General features: G+C 39.8%; 1 protein-coding gene across 2 annotated transcripts in view; it reads right to left on the minus strand.

Moving 5' to 3' along the window:
* Positions 1–1,149: 1,149 nt before the first annotated feature.
* Positions 1,150–13,230, minus strand: part of commd10 (COMM domain containing 10) — a 100,202-nt gene continuing 88,121 nt past the window's right edge. For both annotated transcript variants that reach the window (XM_080188982.1, XM_080188981.1), the window contains 2 exons: positions 7,175–7,234; positions 1,150–3,894 (listed from right to left, as the gene is read on the minus strand). In XM_080188982.1, coding sequence (XP_080045108.1) covers positions 3,856–3,894; positions 7,175–7,234 — 99 coding nt within the window. In that variant the 3' untranslated portion in view covers positions 1,150–3,855. The remainder of the gene's footprint in view (positions 3,895–7,174; positions 7,235–13,230) is intronic.

Below are 13,230 nucleotides of genomic sequence, written 5' to 3' on the forward strand. Positions count from 1 at the left end.
CTCCTGTCCGCTGCAGAGCTGTCATTGCAGCAAATGGAGAGATAACAGATACTCAGATTGGCTGGCAGAACTCTAAGACTGGACTTCTTCCCAAGTCAAGGGTGGAAATCCTGCTTGCAGCCAATCAATGGTCATTGGAGTGTAAACTGGCTGCAGGGCAGTCATAGTCAGCAAGGAGCTCTTCAGGTGATAGGATGTGAACCCCAGCCATCAGGTTGATACTTTATGCAGACTAAACATCTGCCAAGCTAATGAAGGAGCCCAAACTATGGTATCCTTCTGATAACCCAAGCAGTTGTTTACTGCAGCACTTCAAAAATACCCTCATCAACTTAATCCCTTTCCAACAGTTATGCACAGCTCCAAACCCATTAGGAAGCAATATTAACAGTGGTGATTTATAAATGCAAGACACCAATCTTACCTTCTGTTATAAGTCACAATGCTTTCCATCTTCATTAGGCAGTGAAAAAGAATCAATACCTACTGATAAGCACAAGCAGGACTAATGCAATGAATAATATTGTGTTTATTGTTTCTCCTTTCTTCTCCCAGTAAGTCAATTCAGTAATTATCCCTTATTATTCTTGTGTTCTCCTTTTCACACTCCTTTATTTCTGAGTCACTGATAGATACAGTGCTACATTCAACTCTAATAGTTTGACCTTCCTAGTGGAAGACAGGGTTGGATGTTTTAGTTAAAATTAACTGCCCGAATTTCTCATTGAAAACATCTGAGTCATGGAGGATCCTGGATTAGCTACAATGGTGACAGGTACACTTAGTGCTCACACCCCTGGAAAAAACTGGCCACGACCCTGCTCTTGATCATCATTCGGGAGGCTCTTCTGGAGAGCATGTGGTAATGATAGAATCGGGTGTTGCTGTGATGCCAGTGCAGATAAATAGCTTGCTGACATTCACAAACAAACATCACTGTGACAGTACGATAGTTATCAACAATCATGTTATGAAATGCTGGGAATGTACAAATGCACTTGAGAGAGATAGGGGATAAGAGAAAATTAAAAAGGAAAAATGAAAGCACGAGTCATTGTGAAACAAATATTGTTCATCTATGTTTATAGCACTGAATGTATGCAGACACTGAATGCAAACATGGTCACTAGTGTAGGATTTGATATTAGATGAGTATTGCAGCAGTTTAGTTAACAAGCACTGATTCCGTGATTGAGGGCTCCCAGGAAGAAACTGATTTTCAGGGTGTCAGAAGTTGTGGGACTTTTTACTCCACACTCCCTAAGATTGACATGCCCTGCTGTGAGCATTCAAACACTCAATTAGTCTAACAGCGCTTTCATATCTTCAATCAGCGTTTAGCAAACCTCTTCTCATTTAAAATACCTGGTACAATCACAGCTCATTGGTGGCCTCATGGTTTTTTTTCCAAAAAATGTTGAGTTTTCCATCATTTTTTCACACAGACAGGGCCCTTTCAAAAACAAATACATATCGCTATCTTTATGTATGTGGTGAAGTAAGCTCAACCAGGGTCTGCCAGCTATGCAAGCAAACAAAGTAAGGCAAGTATGAGTGGTAACACTGGCCAAAGCATAGATGCAAGACTGCTGGAAGGCCACTGACATGAAACATTAACTCTGTTTCCCTCTTCCACAAGTGTTGCCAGAGCTGCTGCATGTTTCCAGCTTTACTTCAGATTTCCAGAAACTGCAGTATTTTGCTTCTGTCTAAATGTAGTTTATTTGGTGGCGACAGAGTGGTTTGGAGAGGACTTTTTATCTCCTGAAACAAATGCAGTTTCTTCCCCCTACCAACTGCAAGATCCTATGTGAAATAAAATCCAGCAAACTTGGGTGTGAATTTGGAGTACAAGGATTTGTCCAAAATCTGGTGATCCCATTGTGAGGATTTCTGAGGATAGTTAGTGTGGGATATGGAAACAGTTCAGTGAGATGTATCCTCTAAAGTTAGAGTTATATCGGGACTCCTGGTCTCCAGGGTGTCTTTGAGAGATTGTAGGCTTCTACCTATAAACAGATTCTGATTCTTTCCATTAGTGTTGATTTACTAGTGAAATGAACTGGATTTTCATGTTAGAGGCTGATACCAGGAATTGGCAAATTTCTAAGTAGGTTCAGCAAGCCCACCTTAAGGAAAAGTTATGCATGCTTGGCTGAGCGCAGCAGAAGTTGCAAGCTGCCCTGTAGAGGCATGCCCCCACAGTGGTGGCGTGGCTGCAAAGACCATTCTTAATTCAAATTTTAAAAAGGTCAGAGAGAGGGTACCACCATTTAAGTGCCTATTCCCTCAGTTACCTGTCATGGCATCCTGCTGCAACCTTCAATCTGCAAGGCCTCTAATTGGACTTCCAGATTCAAGAACCCACCTGCCATCCTTAGTTGGATGACAAGCGGCCCCTGGCCCTACTATCGATTGGTTGCACACAGTGATTGACAGTTTTTCACATTGTGCTGTCCTCTGACCCCTATTTGAATCCCAGGGTAGGGATCAAAGACCCACAGGGGAAATTCTACTCCATATCTTTAGGAAGCTGGACTATACGCATCCTGAGAGCACATTAACATTTACAGGACTTGCTACACAGAAAAGTTTAAAAACCCCACTGATGACAACATAGCTTTTACACCACTTCTGGAGTGCTGGAACCAGAAGGAAATTCATCCCACTGACATTTCTCATTAGGATGAACAAAAAAAAACAATATTTTAAAATTATTTCAACTCCAGCACCCTGTGATATTTAATCTTATGATGCTTAGAGAATCAATTAAAGACAGGAGATGAGGGAAAAAACCACTGAAGACCCAAGATCACAATATAAATGGGGCAGATGCAGCTCTTTACCAACAGATACAATGGAATGAAGAATCATTCACATCACAAAAACAAAGGTCATCTATAAATCATTGTGCCTTGTAATTCCATGACCATAAACGTGGGGGCAGCAGGGGAGATAATAACTTTCTCCATCCTGATACAATCTATATCAAATTGCTATCTCGTCATTGTACATGTTAATATATTCACACTGCAAATCAACAATTCTGTATTTATTTCAGTTTATGCAAGTGGTTCTATTAGAAACTTGGATTTCAATCCTACTACATGTAGCCTGAAAGTTCATTACTACTGACAAATCCACTAACAAGGTAATTCTGACATCTTAATTCAGCAGGCAATACAAACCATGATAATGCAAAACGCACATATTTCGGCCTTTACGTAACATTTTAAAACATGCCACATTTGCCATAGTGCATGAACAAAAAAATAAAATTAACTTCATGAGGTGAAATTTGTTAGGAGTGTTTGCTGTATCAATGGCATGGAATTCATTAATAACAGGTACATGTGTACGCTGTTATGCCAAAGGATCAATAAGCTGGAATGCATGAGAGGGGAAATTAAAGGCTAAGTCCATCAATCTTCCAGTCTTTACAAGACATTACCAAAAAGGAACCATTATTTCTGCTCAATCCCTTCTAAAGCTACATTACAATTCTACTTTAATTTTCAAACCAAATGTACCTTTTCCTAATCTGCCAGTGAATAAAGCATAATCACATCATGGTTAGAACATAAAGGCATCCTTAACTGATGTCAATAATCCTGAATCAATACAGGGCATCAATTATACAGAATTGGTGAACAGTTCAAGTGCTATTGAATTCAACATTATTTGTGAAAGCCAAGAACCACTGTTTTGTGAAGACACCCAAAAGTGTAACTTGACAACGATGCTGCATTACTTGATGGAAACAGTTCACATGATTTCTGCAGCATATTGCATGAAAATTCTTCAGTTATCAAACATACAAATGACATGTACACTTGGAGGATCAGCATATCTTGTTCATGTAAGAGCATCCAATTGTGTTTGTATGGTTTCCAGCTGTAGAAGATGAAAAAGAAGCAAATGTGAGTGCTATTAAACGTTACTACAACAGTCATTTTAACACAAAGAAATGTAGACATGCAAGGCGATTTTTATTGATCAATTTGTTCATGGTCAACTCCAGACTGTATGATAAATCCAACTTGCCTAATGTTCAGGGGCCTATAAAACATAGCAGAACATATTAAACTTGCATACATCACCTCCTTAATAAAGTTATATTTTACAATACCATTAGATGTCAAGAGTTGTAAGGGATAACTTACTGCTTTGAAAAGGACTGGTAAAATATACTGGCATGTAATATTAAAGCACTCTCAAAACAACTGATTTTCTCTAAATTTTAGGATGAAAAGGTAAATGGAAGTTAGGGTCTTTGAAACTATAGCTATGAAATTTTTAATGTGGTTAAGGAATATTACAGCAGCTCTTAAGAAGGTTAAGTGTTCTACATTTCAAGGGAAAAGAACTAGGGGAGCGAATGCAAGAAAAGGAGGTCCATGGCTGAGACCTAAAAGGTCGCTACACACAGTGAATGACCTTATAAGTATGCAGGGTGGTTAAGATAAATGGTAGGTCCATAGCATTACCAGCCTTGGCTCAGTTAATATACTCTTGCCACTGTGTCAAAAGGTTGAGGGTTCAAGTTTCATTCCAGGATATGAGAATAAAAATGTAGTCTGGCAATCCAGTACAATACTGAGGAAATGTTGCAGGTTCAATATTTTGGATAAGGTTTTAAATTGAGGCCCCGGCTGCCCTCTCAGGTGGATGTGACAGACTGCATTATTTCAGAGAAGAGCAGGGGGACCAGAAAATTTCGCTGGCGTGAACAGCCGTAAGATTCTGCCACTTGTCTTTCATAAGGGTAGAGGTTATGGGTTTGGAAGGTGCCATTGAAGGAACTTTAGTATGTTCCTGTAGCACATCTTATTGATGGTGCACATTGCCATCACTGTGAATCAGAGGTGGAGGGAGTGGATATTGAAGGTGGTGGATGGGGTGTCAATCCAGTAGACTACTTTGTCCTGAATGGTATTGAGCTTCTTGAGTGTTGTTCGAGTTGCATTCATCCAGATAAGTAGAGCTTTCCATTGCACTCCTGATTTTTGTCTCACAAAGAGTGGAACAGCTTTGGGGAGTCAAGAAATGAGTTACTCATCACAGAATTCCTAGCCTCTGACTGCTCTTGTAGCCACAATATTTATATTGAGGAAGTAGTGGCGCAGTGGTGTTGTCACTGGACTAGCAAACCAGAGATCCATAGCAAGATCTGGGCTCAAATCCCACCATAGCAGATGGTGAAATTTGAATTCTATAAAAATCTGGTATTAAAAGTCTAATGATGATCATGAAATCATTGTCAATTGTCATAAAAACCCATTTCATTCACTAAAGCCCTTTAGGGAAGGAAATCTGCCTTCCTTACCTACTGGCTTACAGCAATCTGGTTAACTCTCAGCAATGTGGTTAACTCTCAAATGCTCTCTGAATTGGGGGCTAGTTAGGGATGAGCAATTAAATGAATTTTTAAAAAATATAACAGATCCAGTTCAATTTTTTGTCAATGGTAACCCCCAAGAATGTTTATAATGAAGGATTTAGCAATAACAATGCTATTCAATGTTATGGAGATGGTTGGATTCCCTCTTGTTGGAGATGGTAATTGCCTGACACATGGCTCAAATGTTACTTGTCATTAAATGTTGCCCAGGCTTTGCTGCATGTTTGAGGAGTTGCAAATGAACATTTTCCAATCATCAGTGAACATCCCAACTTCTGACCTTACAATGGAAGGAAGGTCATTGATGAAACAGCTGAAAATGGTTGGGTCTAGGACATTACTCTGAGGAACTCCTGCAGCAATGTTCTGAGACTGAGATGACCGACTTCCAACCACGTTCCTTTGTGCTAGGTGTGATTCCAACCAGTGGGAGTTTGCACCCCCTCTCCCATCCAATTCTCAGTGACTTCAGTTTTGCTAGAACACCTTGATGCCACACTCAGTCAAATGCTGCCTTCATGTCAAGGGCACTGACCCTCACTTTACCTTTTGCGTTGAGCTGTTTTGGCCTAAGGCAGCAATAAGGTCAGGAATGGAGTGGATCTAGTGGAACTCAAGCTGATTACACTATAAAAAGTATTACACTGGTTGAAAAGCTTTGATATGCGCTGTGGTTGAGGGAGGTGCTGGATAATTGCAAGTTTTTTTTCTTTCCCAGGTACCAAGATACTTTTTTAAAGAGGTCCATTGCCTGGCTCTAGAGACAAAAGATAAATCATTATATTTGTAGCTTGATTACTAGCTTGTCTTACTCCCATGCAAGCACCTAATGACACCACATAGCTGTCATGATGAGTTATTAGAGAACAACCATTTATGCATGTGAATGTTTTTCCGACCAGTGAGAAATGGCTCAAATTGGGAGTCGAGTGGAGACTTGATCTTGTAGTGGCCCTGTTACATCTTGAAAGGTAATATTTTAAAACTAAATTAAATAACTTCACAGGCTTCCCCATTCACCCAATGAGCTTATCCTGTTAGTAACTAAGTTATAAACATCAGCAAGTATCAATTTCAATCTCTGCTTTGTACTTCATTGCCTAATCTCAGTTTTGGTGGTGATGTTACACTTGGCTTTAGGCTTTGGTAAAGAGTGGAGACAAATTAACCCAGACTCTTAGTCATGATCAATGTTACAAGCTGTTACAAGTACATGTGGAAGTACAGTGCATACAGGATCAAGGTCAACTGCGATACCCTCTAGGTCTGATAGCCTCCTGCTACTCACTGTTGAGGGCTCACATATGAAGGATGAAATGTTAAAGCGCCTCAAGTACCTGTTAAATAGGAACTCAGCAAGCAGCCACTCTTCAAGGAGGGGAAAGAAAGGTGACGGTCACAACTTAGCTGGATTCATGCTTACCAAATATCTACCTGTGTACTTTCAGCAAGCATCACGTGATCAGAACCGCTGTCGGGAATGTCCTCCTGAACACTGAATGGTGGTAGTCTTTTGAACAGACTCAAAACATCCAGAGTCCTACCATAAAACCTCAACATTCTCAAGATAAATAAGTGCATCCATCAGGGAGTCGCAAAGGCTTTCTTTAAGATAGATGGCTTTCTAAAATACGGTGAATATTCAGTCAAGGTGAAAAATTCTCCCCACAATAAATGACAAACATGCTGGCCATTACTAATGCTTGTTGTAAAGTCAATACTAGGAAGTGGTCTGTCAATTTGCTGATTTACCACAAGTAAAGGATTACTTACCTTGTTATAAAACTCTAAAAGTTCCCCATGGTTAAATTCCAATAATACCTTTTCTGTACTCTGTATTTAAAACAAAAACATTTTTTTATTTGTAAAGTGAATGAGTTTCACTCGTCATCAAAATCAGTATTCAGTTTGATTTGTAACAAATACAATAAATTATGCAGCCCAAATACACACATCAATTGTTAGCATTGCAGGGGATTAGGACATGACACCAATTGCTGGCAATAAATCTCTTAGTGTCACTTAGCAAAGATTAATACGTTTAAGTGTTTAGCCAGTAATTTGCAGTTCTAAGTAGATCTGATATTACCCGTTACCTACAGGATACACAATGGCAGCTACTGTTACAGCTGGAAAGTTTTAGTCATTAATTTTAAACACTTCTCTAAAATTCGAAAGCCTGGCTGAACTGTGGGTTTGAAATAGTGGAGAAAGAAATCAATGTTTCACGTCTTTGACCTTTTCATCAGAATTTAGTTTTGATAAATAGTTATCACACTAAAACATTAGCTGTGTTTCTCTCTCTATAGATCCTGCTAGACCTGCTGAGTATTTCCAGAGTTTTCTGTTCTAAGATTTCCACAATCTGCAGCACTTTGCATTTCTATTAGGATTGTTAACAGTCCCTGTCCAGACATGGATTTTACATTTTGAAGTTACGCAGACTATGATATTTCTAAAATTCTGGGATTGCTGCATTTTTATTCAGGTTATTGCACGATCAAAGAAAGAATTCCTTGAAATAGAACAAGCATCTTCCTGTGGTACTCAGTGGCATTGCCATCACTGAATCTCCAACTATCAACATTGACCCGAAACTGAACAGGACCAGCCATATAAATACTGTGGCTGCAAGAACAGATCATAGGCTGGGAATTCTACAGACAGCAACTCACTGACTCCATCAAGCCTCTCCACAATCTACAAGACACAAGTCAGGAATGTGATGCAATTCACCTGGATGAGTGCAGCTCCATCAACACTGAAGAATCTTGATGTTATAGGGCAAGGCATCCCCATCCACTACCTTCGACATTCACTCCCTCTAGCATTGATGCAAGTGGCAGCAATGTATAGCATCTACAAGGTGCACTGCAGCAACTCACCAAGGTTACTTTGGCAGCACCTTCCCAAACCCATGACCTCTACCACCTCAAAGGGCAACAGCAAAAGATGCATGGGAACAGCATTACCTACCTCTGCAAGCCACACATCATCTGTATCAGCATTCCCTCACTTTTGCTAGGTCAAAGCCCTGGAACTCCCTCCCTTACAGCACTGTGGGTATATCTACACAACACGAACTGCAGCGGTTCAAGAAGGTACCTCATTATCTCAAGGGCAATTAGGAATGAGCAATAGAGATTACCACACCCCAAGAAAGAATAAACAATAAATGAATAAAAAGATGATTTGTAAGTAAATTAATCAATGATAATTTTACACATCCAATAGGAATGGCGGCTACTGAAAGAAAATCAAATAGCATCAAGTCAAAATACAGCATTTTCCCACATCGATCATTTGCAACCCTGATAAGTAAACATTTTAAAACTTCAAAATTATTAATTTTCTCAGGGATCTTTAGATTTTGCAGTCAGTTATTGTCATGAATACCAGAACTGTTAACTTTAATTCTTTGAAGTGGTTTGGCATGAAAATGCACTATTAGATAAAGTAATGGAGCCCTAAACATTGTGAAAATCAGTTCGCCAGAAAACTAAATCAACTCAGTTTTGAAATTAGTCACAATTTTAGTTTTTTTCCCCCACATACAAACCTTACTCTTCATAAACTTATTTTCAGCTCTCAAATGCTCAATGGTGAAGTGACAGTGGTGAAAGGGATGCGGATGAAACTGAGCATTATGTTCAAGAACAGTGCCCTAATTGACATAATTGCATGACTATCTTAGCTGCATCTTTTTTATAAGGCAAATAAAGTTATTTTTAAGTTTATTTATTGGTGTCACAAGTCGGCTTACACATTAACACTGCAATGAAGTTACTGTGAAAATCCCCTAGTCGTCACACTCCGGCGCCTGTCCAGGTACGAAGGGAGAATTTAGCATGGCCAATGGACATAACCAGTACTTTTTTGGACTGTGGAAGGAAACCAGAGCACTCAGAGGAAACTTACGCAGACATGGGGAACTGTGCTAGACAGTAACCCAAGCCGGGAAGTGAACCCGGGTCTCTGGCGCTGTGAGGCAGCAGTGCTAACCACTGTGCCACCCATATCACTCTACCATCATACCACAAGGATATTTTTATTTGCTTTTCAGTGATGGAAAATAGGTTTGAAGTCCAAGCATGATTCTACACTTTTGTTGACTTGTTCAGAGTGAAGTTTGGTTTCCTCCAGCTTCAAAAGAAGTTTTAACAAGACCCCCAGGCAATTCAGTGTATGATGTATTGATTGGAAATGCTTGGAGATGTTTTGAAGGTAGCAGTAAGGACCATTTTCAAGAAAATTTCACAAGCATAATGGCAGTCAATTAGGCAATTGTCCTTCAAATACACAATAATTTAACAATGATTTACTAACATTAAGAATGGCAGGTAAAATAGAGTGATTACATCAACGTATAACTTAATTAGAGAGCATATATGTTTATTCAATTACATTTGAAGGAAAAATACACAAATAAATGAAAGTCTGAACAAAGAAATCAAGATGTTGAGGTATGTAACTGGTAAGAAATGCAGGGGCGAACATTTCTGGAAAATATTACTGCCCTGATTCCCCTGAATGAAATCTAAGTGCTGCCACCTGCAGGCAAATGGTATGTTCCCCACTGGCCTTGGCACTGAGGTGGGATTCAATGACTTTAAAACTGAAAAAAATGCCCCCACATGAATCACGCTGGGCCAAATGAGCCAGGGTGTGAAGCTCCCAAATCGGAGATAAGCTGTTCAGCTGACATTCAACAACATTTCCTGCTTTTCCTTCTCACAGAATTACTGAAGGAAGAATAACCCTATCATATTAATGCAGGAAGCATTTCATGTTGGATCTTTTATGAGACCAGCCTTTTTAAGTTATAACTGGTTTTACCTCGGACAGTCTCTATAGCAGCAAGAACCCAAAGAAAAAATTGAAACCTGTAACTGAATTGCTCTCCAAAAATTTAGTTCACAAGACTAATTAGATATTCCCCACAATGTCCATTTAAAACATGTGATATAGCTAAATTAAACCTCTAATTTTCCCCACGGCAACTGCATCTCAATGGTTCTATTTTTCACACACGCCCATGATAATAGAATGAGCCGAGATATAGCAGATATATAATAAAGCAGATATATAGATTACCACATATAAAGCCTTATAAGTTTCCATCTCATTTAATCTCTAATGATTGGAAGGGAAATACTGACCACACAGGGAGGAAGTGACAACCCAAAACCAGCCCTTGCATAGCTCCTACTGACCAGCTGTCCACCATCTCATCTGCAAATGTTGAAAATGATGAGAAAACTATCATGAAAAGACTTGAATTCTTGTACAGCACCTTATCACGTCTTCAATAATGTCCCAAAGGGCCAATGAATTACGTTCAAATATAAACAATTCTTAAGAAGGCGAATATTGATAAGGAGAAACCAAAATCATATAGAAAGAATCTGGTACTTTAATTTTCACAGTAGGATTGGGCATGTTTGTTAATTGTGGCATTTTCATTACCAAGGTTAATTTCAAATCCAAGGTAGCCACAACAAAAGTCAGACTTGTGAAAATTTTCAGAATCAATGTTCAAATGGACAAAATTCTACATCCTCATCTCATGTCATTGGCAAAACTATTTTGATGTCTTATTTAACTAATGTGAGTGCTCCTTCTGAGGGTCTCATTTTGCTGAAGTGAGGAGTTTGGCTGTAGATTTACAGAAAATAATTGCAGAGGAGATGGCTATTCAGCCTAGATGTCTACCAGCTGAGAGAAATGCATTTTTCAGCCCTTGGCAGTAGCCCCACAGATCACAGTATTTCTAATGGATACCCATGCACTGCATGTTTTAGAAGCTTTATGCTTCTACCACCATCGACCCCCTCCCCCCCCACCCCGCCTCTGATTAAAATAATTTCTCCTCAACTCCTCTACTTTTAAAAATAGGTCCTTCCATGTTCACTCAATCAAGGCCCCGTCATTATTTTATGTACTTCAATTAAGTCTTTCCTCAGCTTCCTTTATCTCAAAGATAGAATTCCCAGCCTATCCAATCTTGAAGCTTGGCAGACTTAAAAATAAACGGTAATATGAAGCTTATGGATTCAGTGAGAAGCTGTGCAGGAAATAAAAAGAGTCAATAGAAAGAAATGGTATTAGAAAGCGTATGTACCTTCTAGGGAAGGTCAAAGACTTGATGAAAATGCAGTGTTAAATAAATGGGGCCAGACTGAACAGGTGTGGTGAAGAGAGGAGATATTTCAGGCATAATGGAGCATGAACTGATTATGTCAACAACGAACTGTTTGATCTAACCTGGAGCTATCAATCAGAAAAGCTTTCAGCAGCTACTGGACCATCAATTTCTTGTGTAAACAAACTTTGGCTAATCTCCTTTTTGATTTGCTCTGAACTTGTCAATCAAAGTAATTCTAAGAGGTTTCAGAGCAGATGGGGTTCAGCCATAAGAGCATAAGAACTAGGAGTAGGATTCAATAAGACCATGGCTAGTCTTTTCATGGACTCAGCACCACTTACCCACCCGCTCACCATAACTCTTAATTCCTTAATGTTCAAAAATCTATCTATCTTTGCCTCAAAAACATTCAATGAGGTAGCCTCAACTGCTTCACTGGGTAGGGAATTCCACAGATTCACAACTCTTTGGGTGAAGTTGTTCCTCTTCAACTCAGTCCAAAATCTGCTCCAACTTATTTTGAGGTTATGCCCTCTAGTTTTAGTTCCATCTGCCAGTGGAAATAATCTCCTTACTTCTACCTTATCTATTCCTTTCATAATTTTATATGTTTCTATAAGAACCCCCCCTCATTCTGCTAAATGCCAATGACTATAGTCCCAGTCTCCAGTCAAGCTAGAAATGGTGATCTCTTTAGTGAAATTGAATGCTTCTATGAAAGCAGTTCTAAGAGGTTTCAGAGCAGCTAGTGCATATGAGAGAAAGAAAGGGGATTTCCACAGTGGAACTGACAGCTCCTGTCACTGAAAGCACTTCAAAGAGGTCTGGTAACACCTGGAGCTTCAGAAATCAATCCTACATTGGTACAGTGGTAGCAATGCTGCCTCATAAACCTGGATCTGATTCTGGCCTTGGATGACTGTGTGGAGTTTACATCTTCTCTTGGTTTCTGTGTGGGTTTCCTCCAGGTCATCCAGTTTCCTCCCACAGTCAAAGATATGCAAGTTAGGTAAATTGGCCATGCTAAATTGCCCATGCTCAATTGCCCTTAGTGTCTAAAGATGTGAAGGTTAGGTGGCTTAGCCACGGTAAATGTGCAGGGTTACAGGAATACAGTGGGAGTTGGGATTGGGCAAAATGCTATTTTGAAGAGTTGGGCTAGACCCAATGGGCCGAATGGCCTCCTTCTGTACTTTAGGGATTTTATGGTTCTAATGGCATTCCCTACAGTAGAATAGAGTATTGCTGTGACCTTAGTGCCCAGATGTCAGAGGGCACGGATTTTAATGAGACCAGGCCATTTCAAAGGTTTTACAGAACACAGACAATAATAAATAAAATAATGAAGAGTTTTTTAACCAGAAAGGTGCTTGAAATCATCATCATACGAATGATTTCCATGTTTTCCTAGGCAACCAGGAGAAGTCCAGTCACCAGAGCCCCATCCTGAGGGACAGCCCTGAGCTCAACCCCTTCATCCCAGCCTGGAACTCTACCCGCTAACCCCCCACCCCAAGACCCTGAGGGTCCCCAGCCCCCTCTGCAGCCTGGCAGAGGCAAGGAAACTCATGGGCACAGTTGGAGAAAGTAATTACCTCCTGGGGCCCCCCCCACTTGGAGTCTGCAATAGCTGGTCTCCGATTGTCAGGACCAAGACTTATTATCAATAGGTTTTGAATATAAT

The sequence above is a fragment of the Carcharhinus amblyrhynchos genome, chromosome 5 (assembly GCF_965287045.1).
Source record: "Carcharhinus amblyrhynchos chromosome 5, sCarAmb.v2.hapA, whole genome shotgun sequence".
NCBI classification, from domain to species: domain Eukaryota; kingdom Metazoa; phylum Chordata; class Chondrichthyes; order Carcharhiniformes; family Carcharhinidae; genus Carcharhinus; species Carcharhinus amblyrhynchos.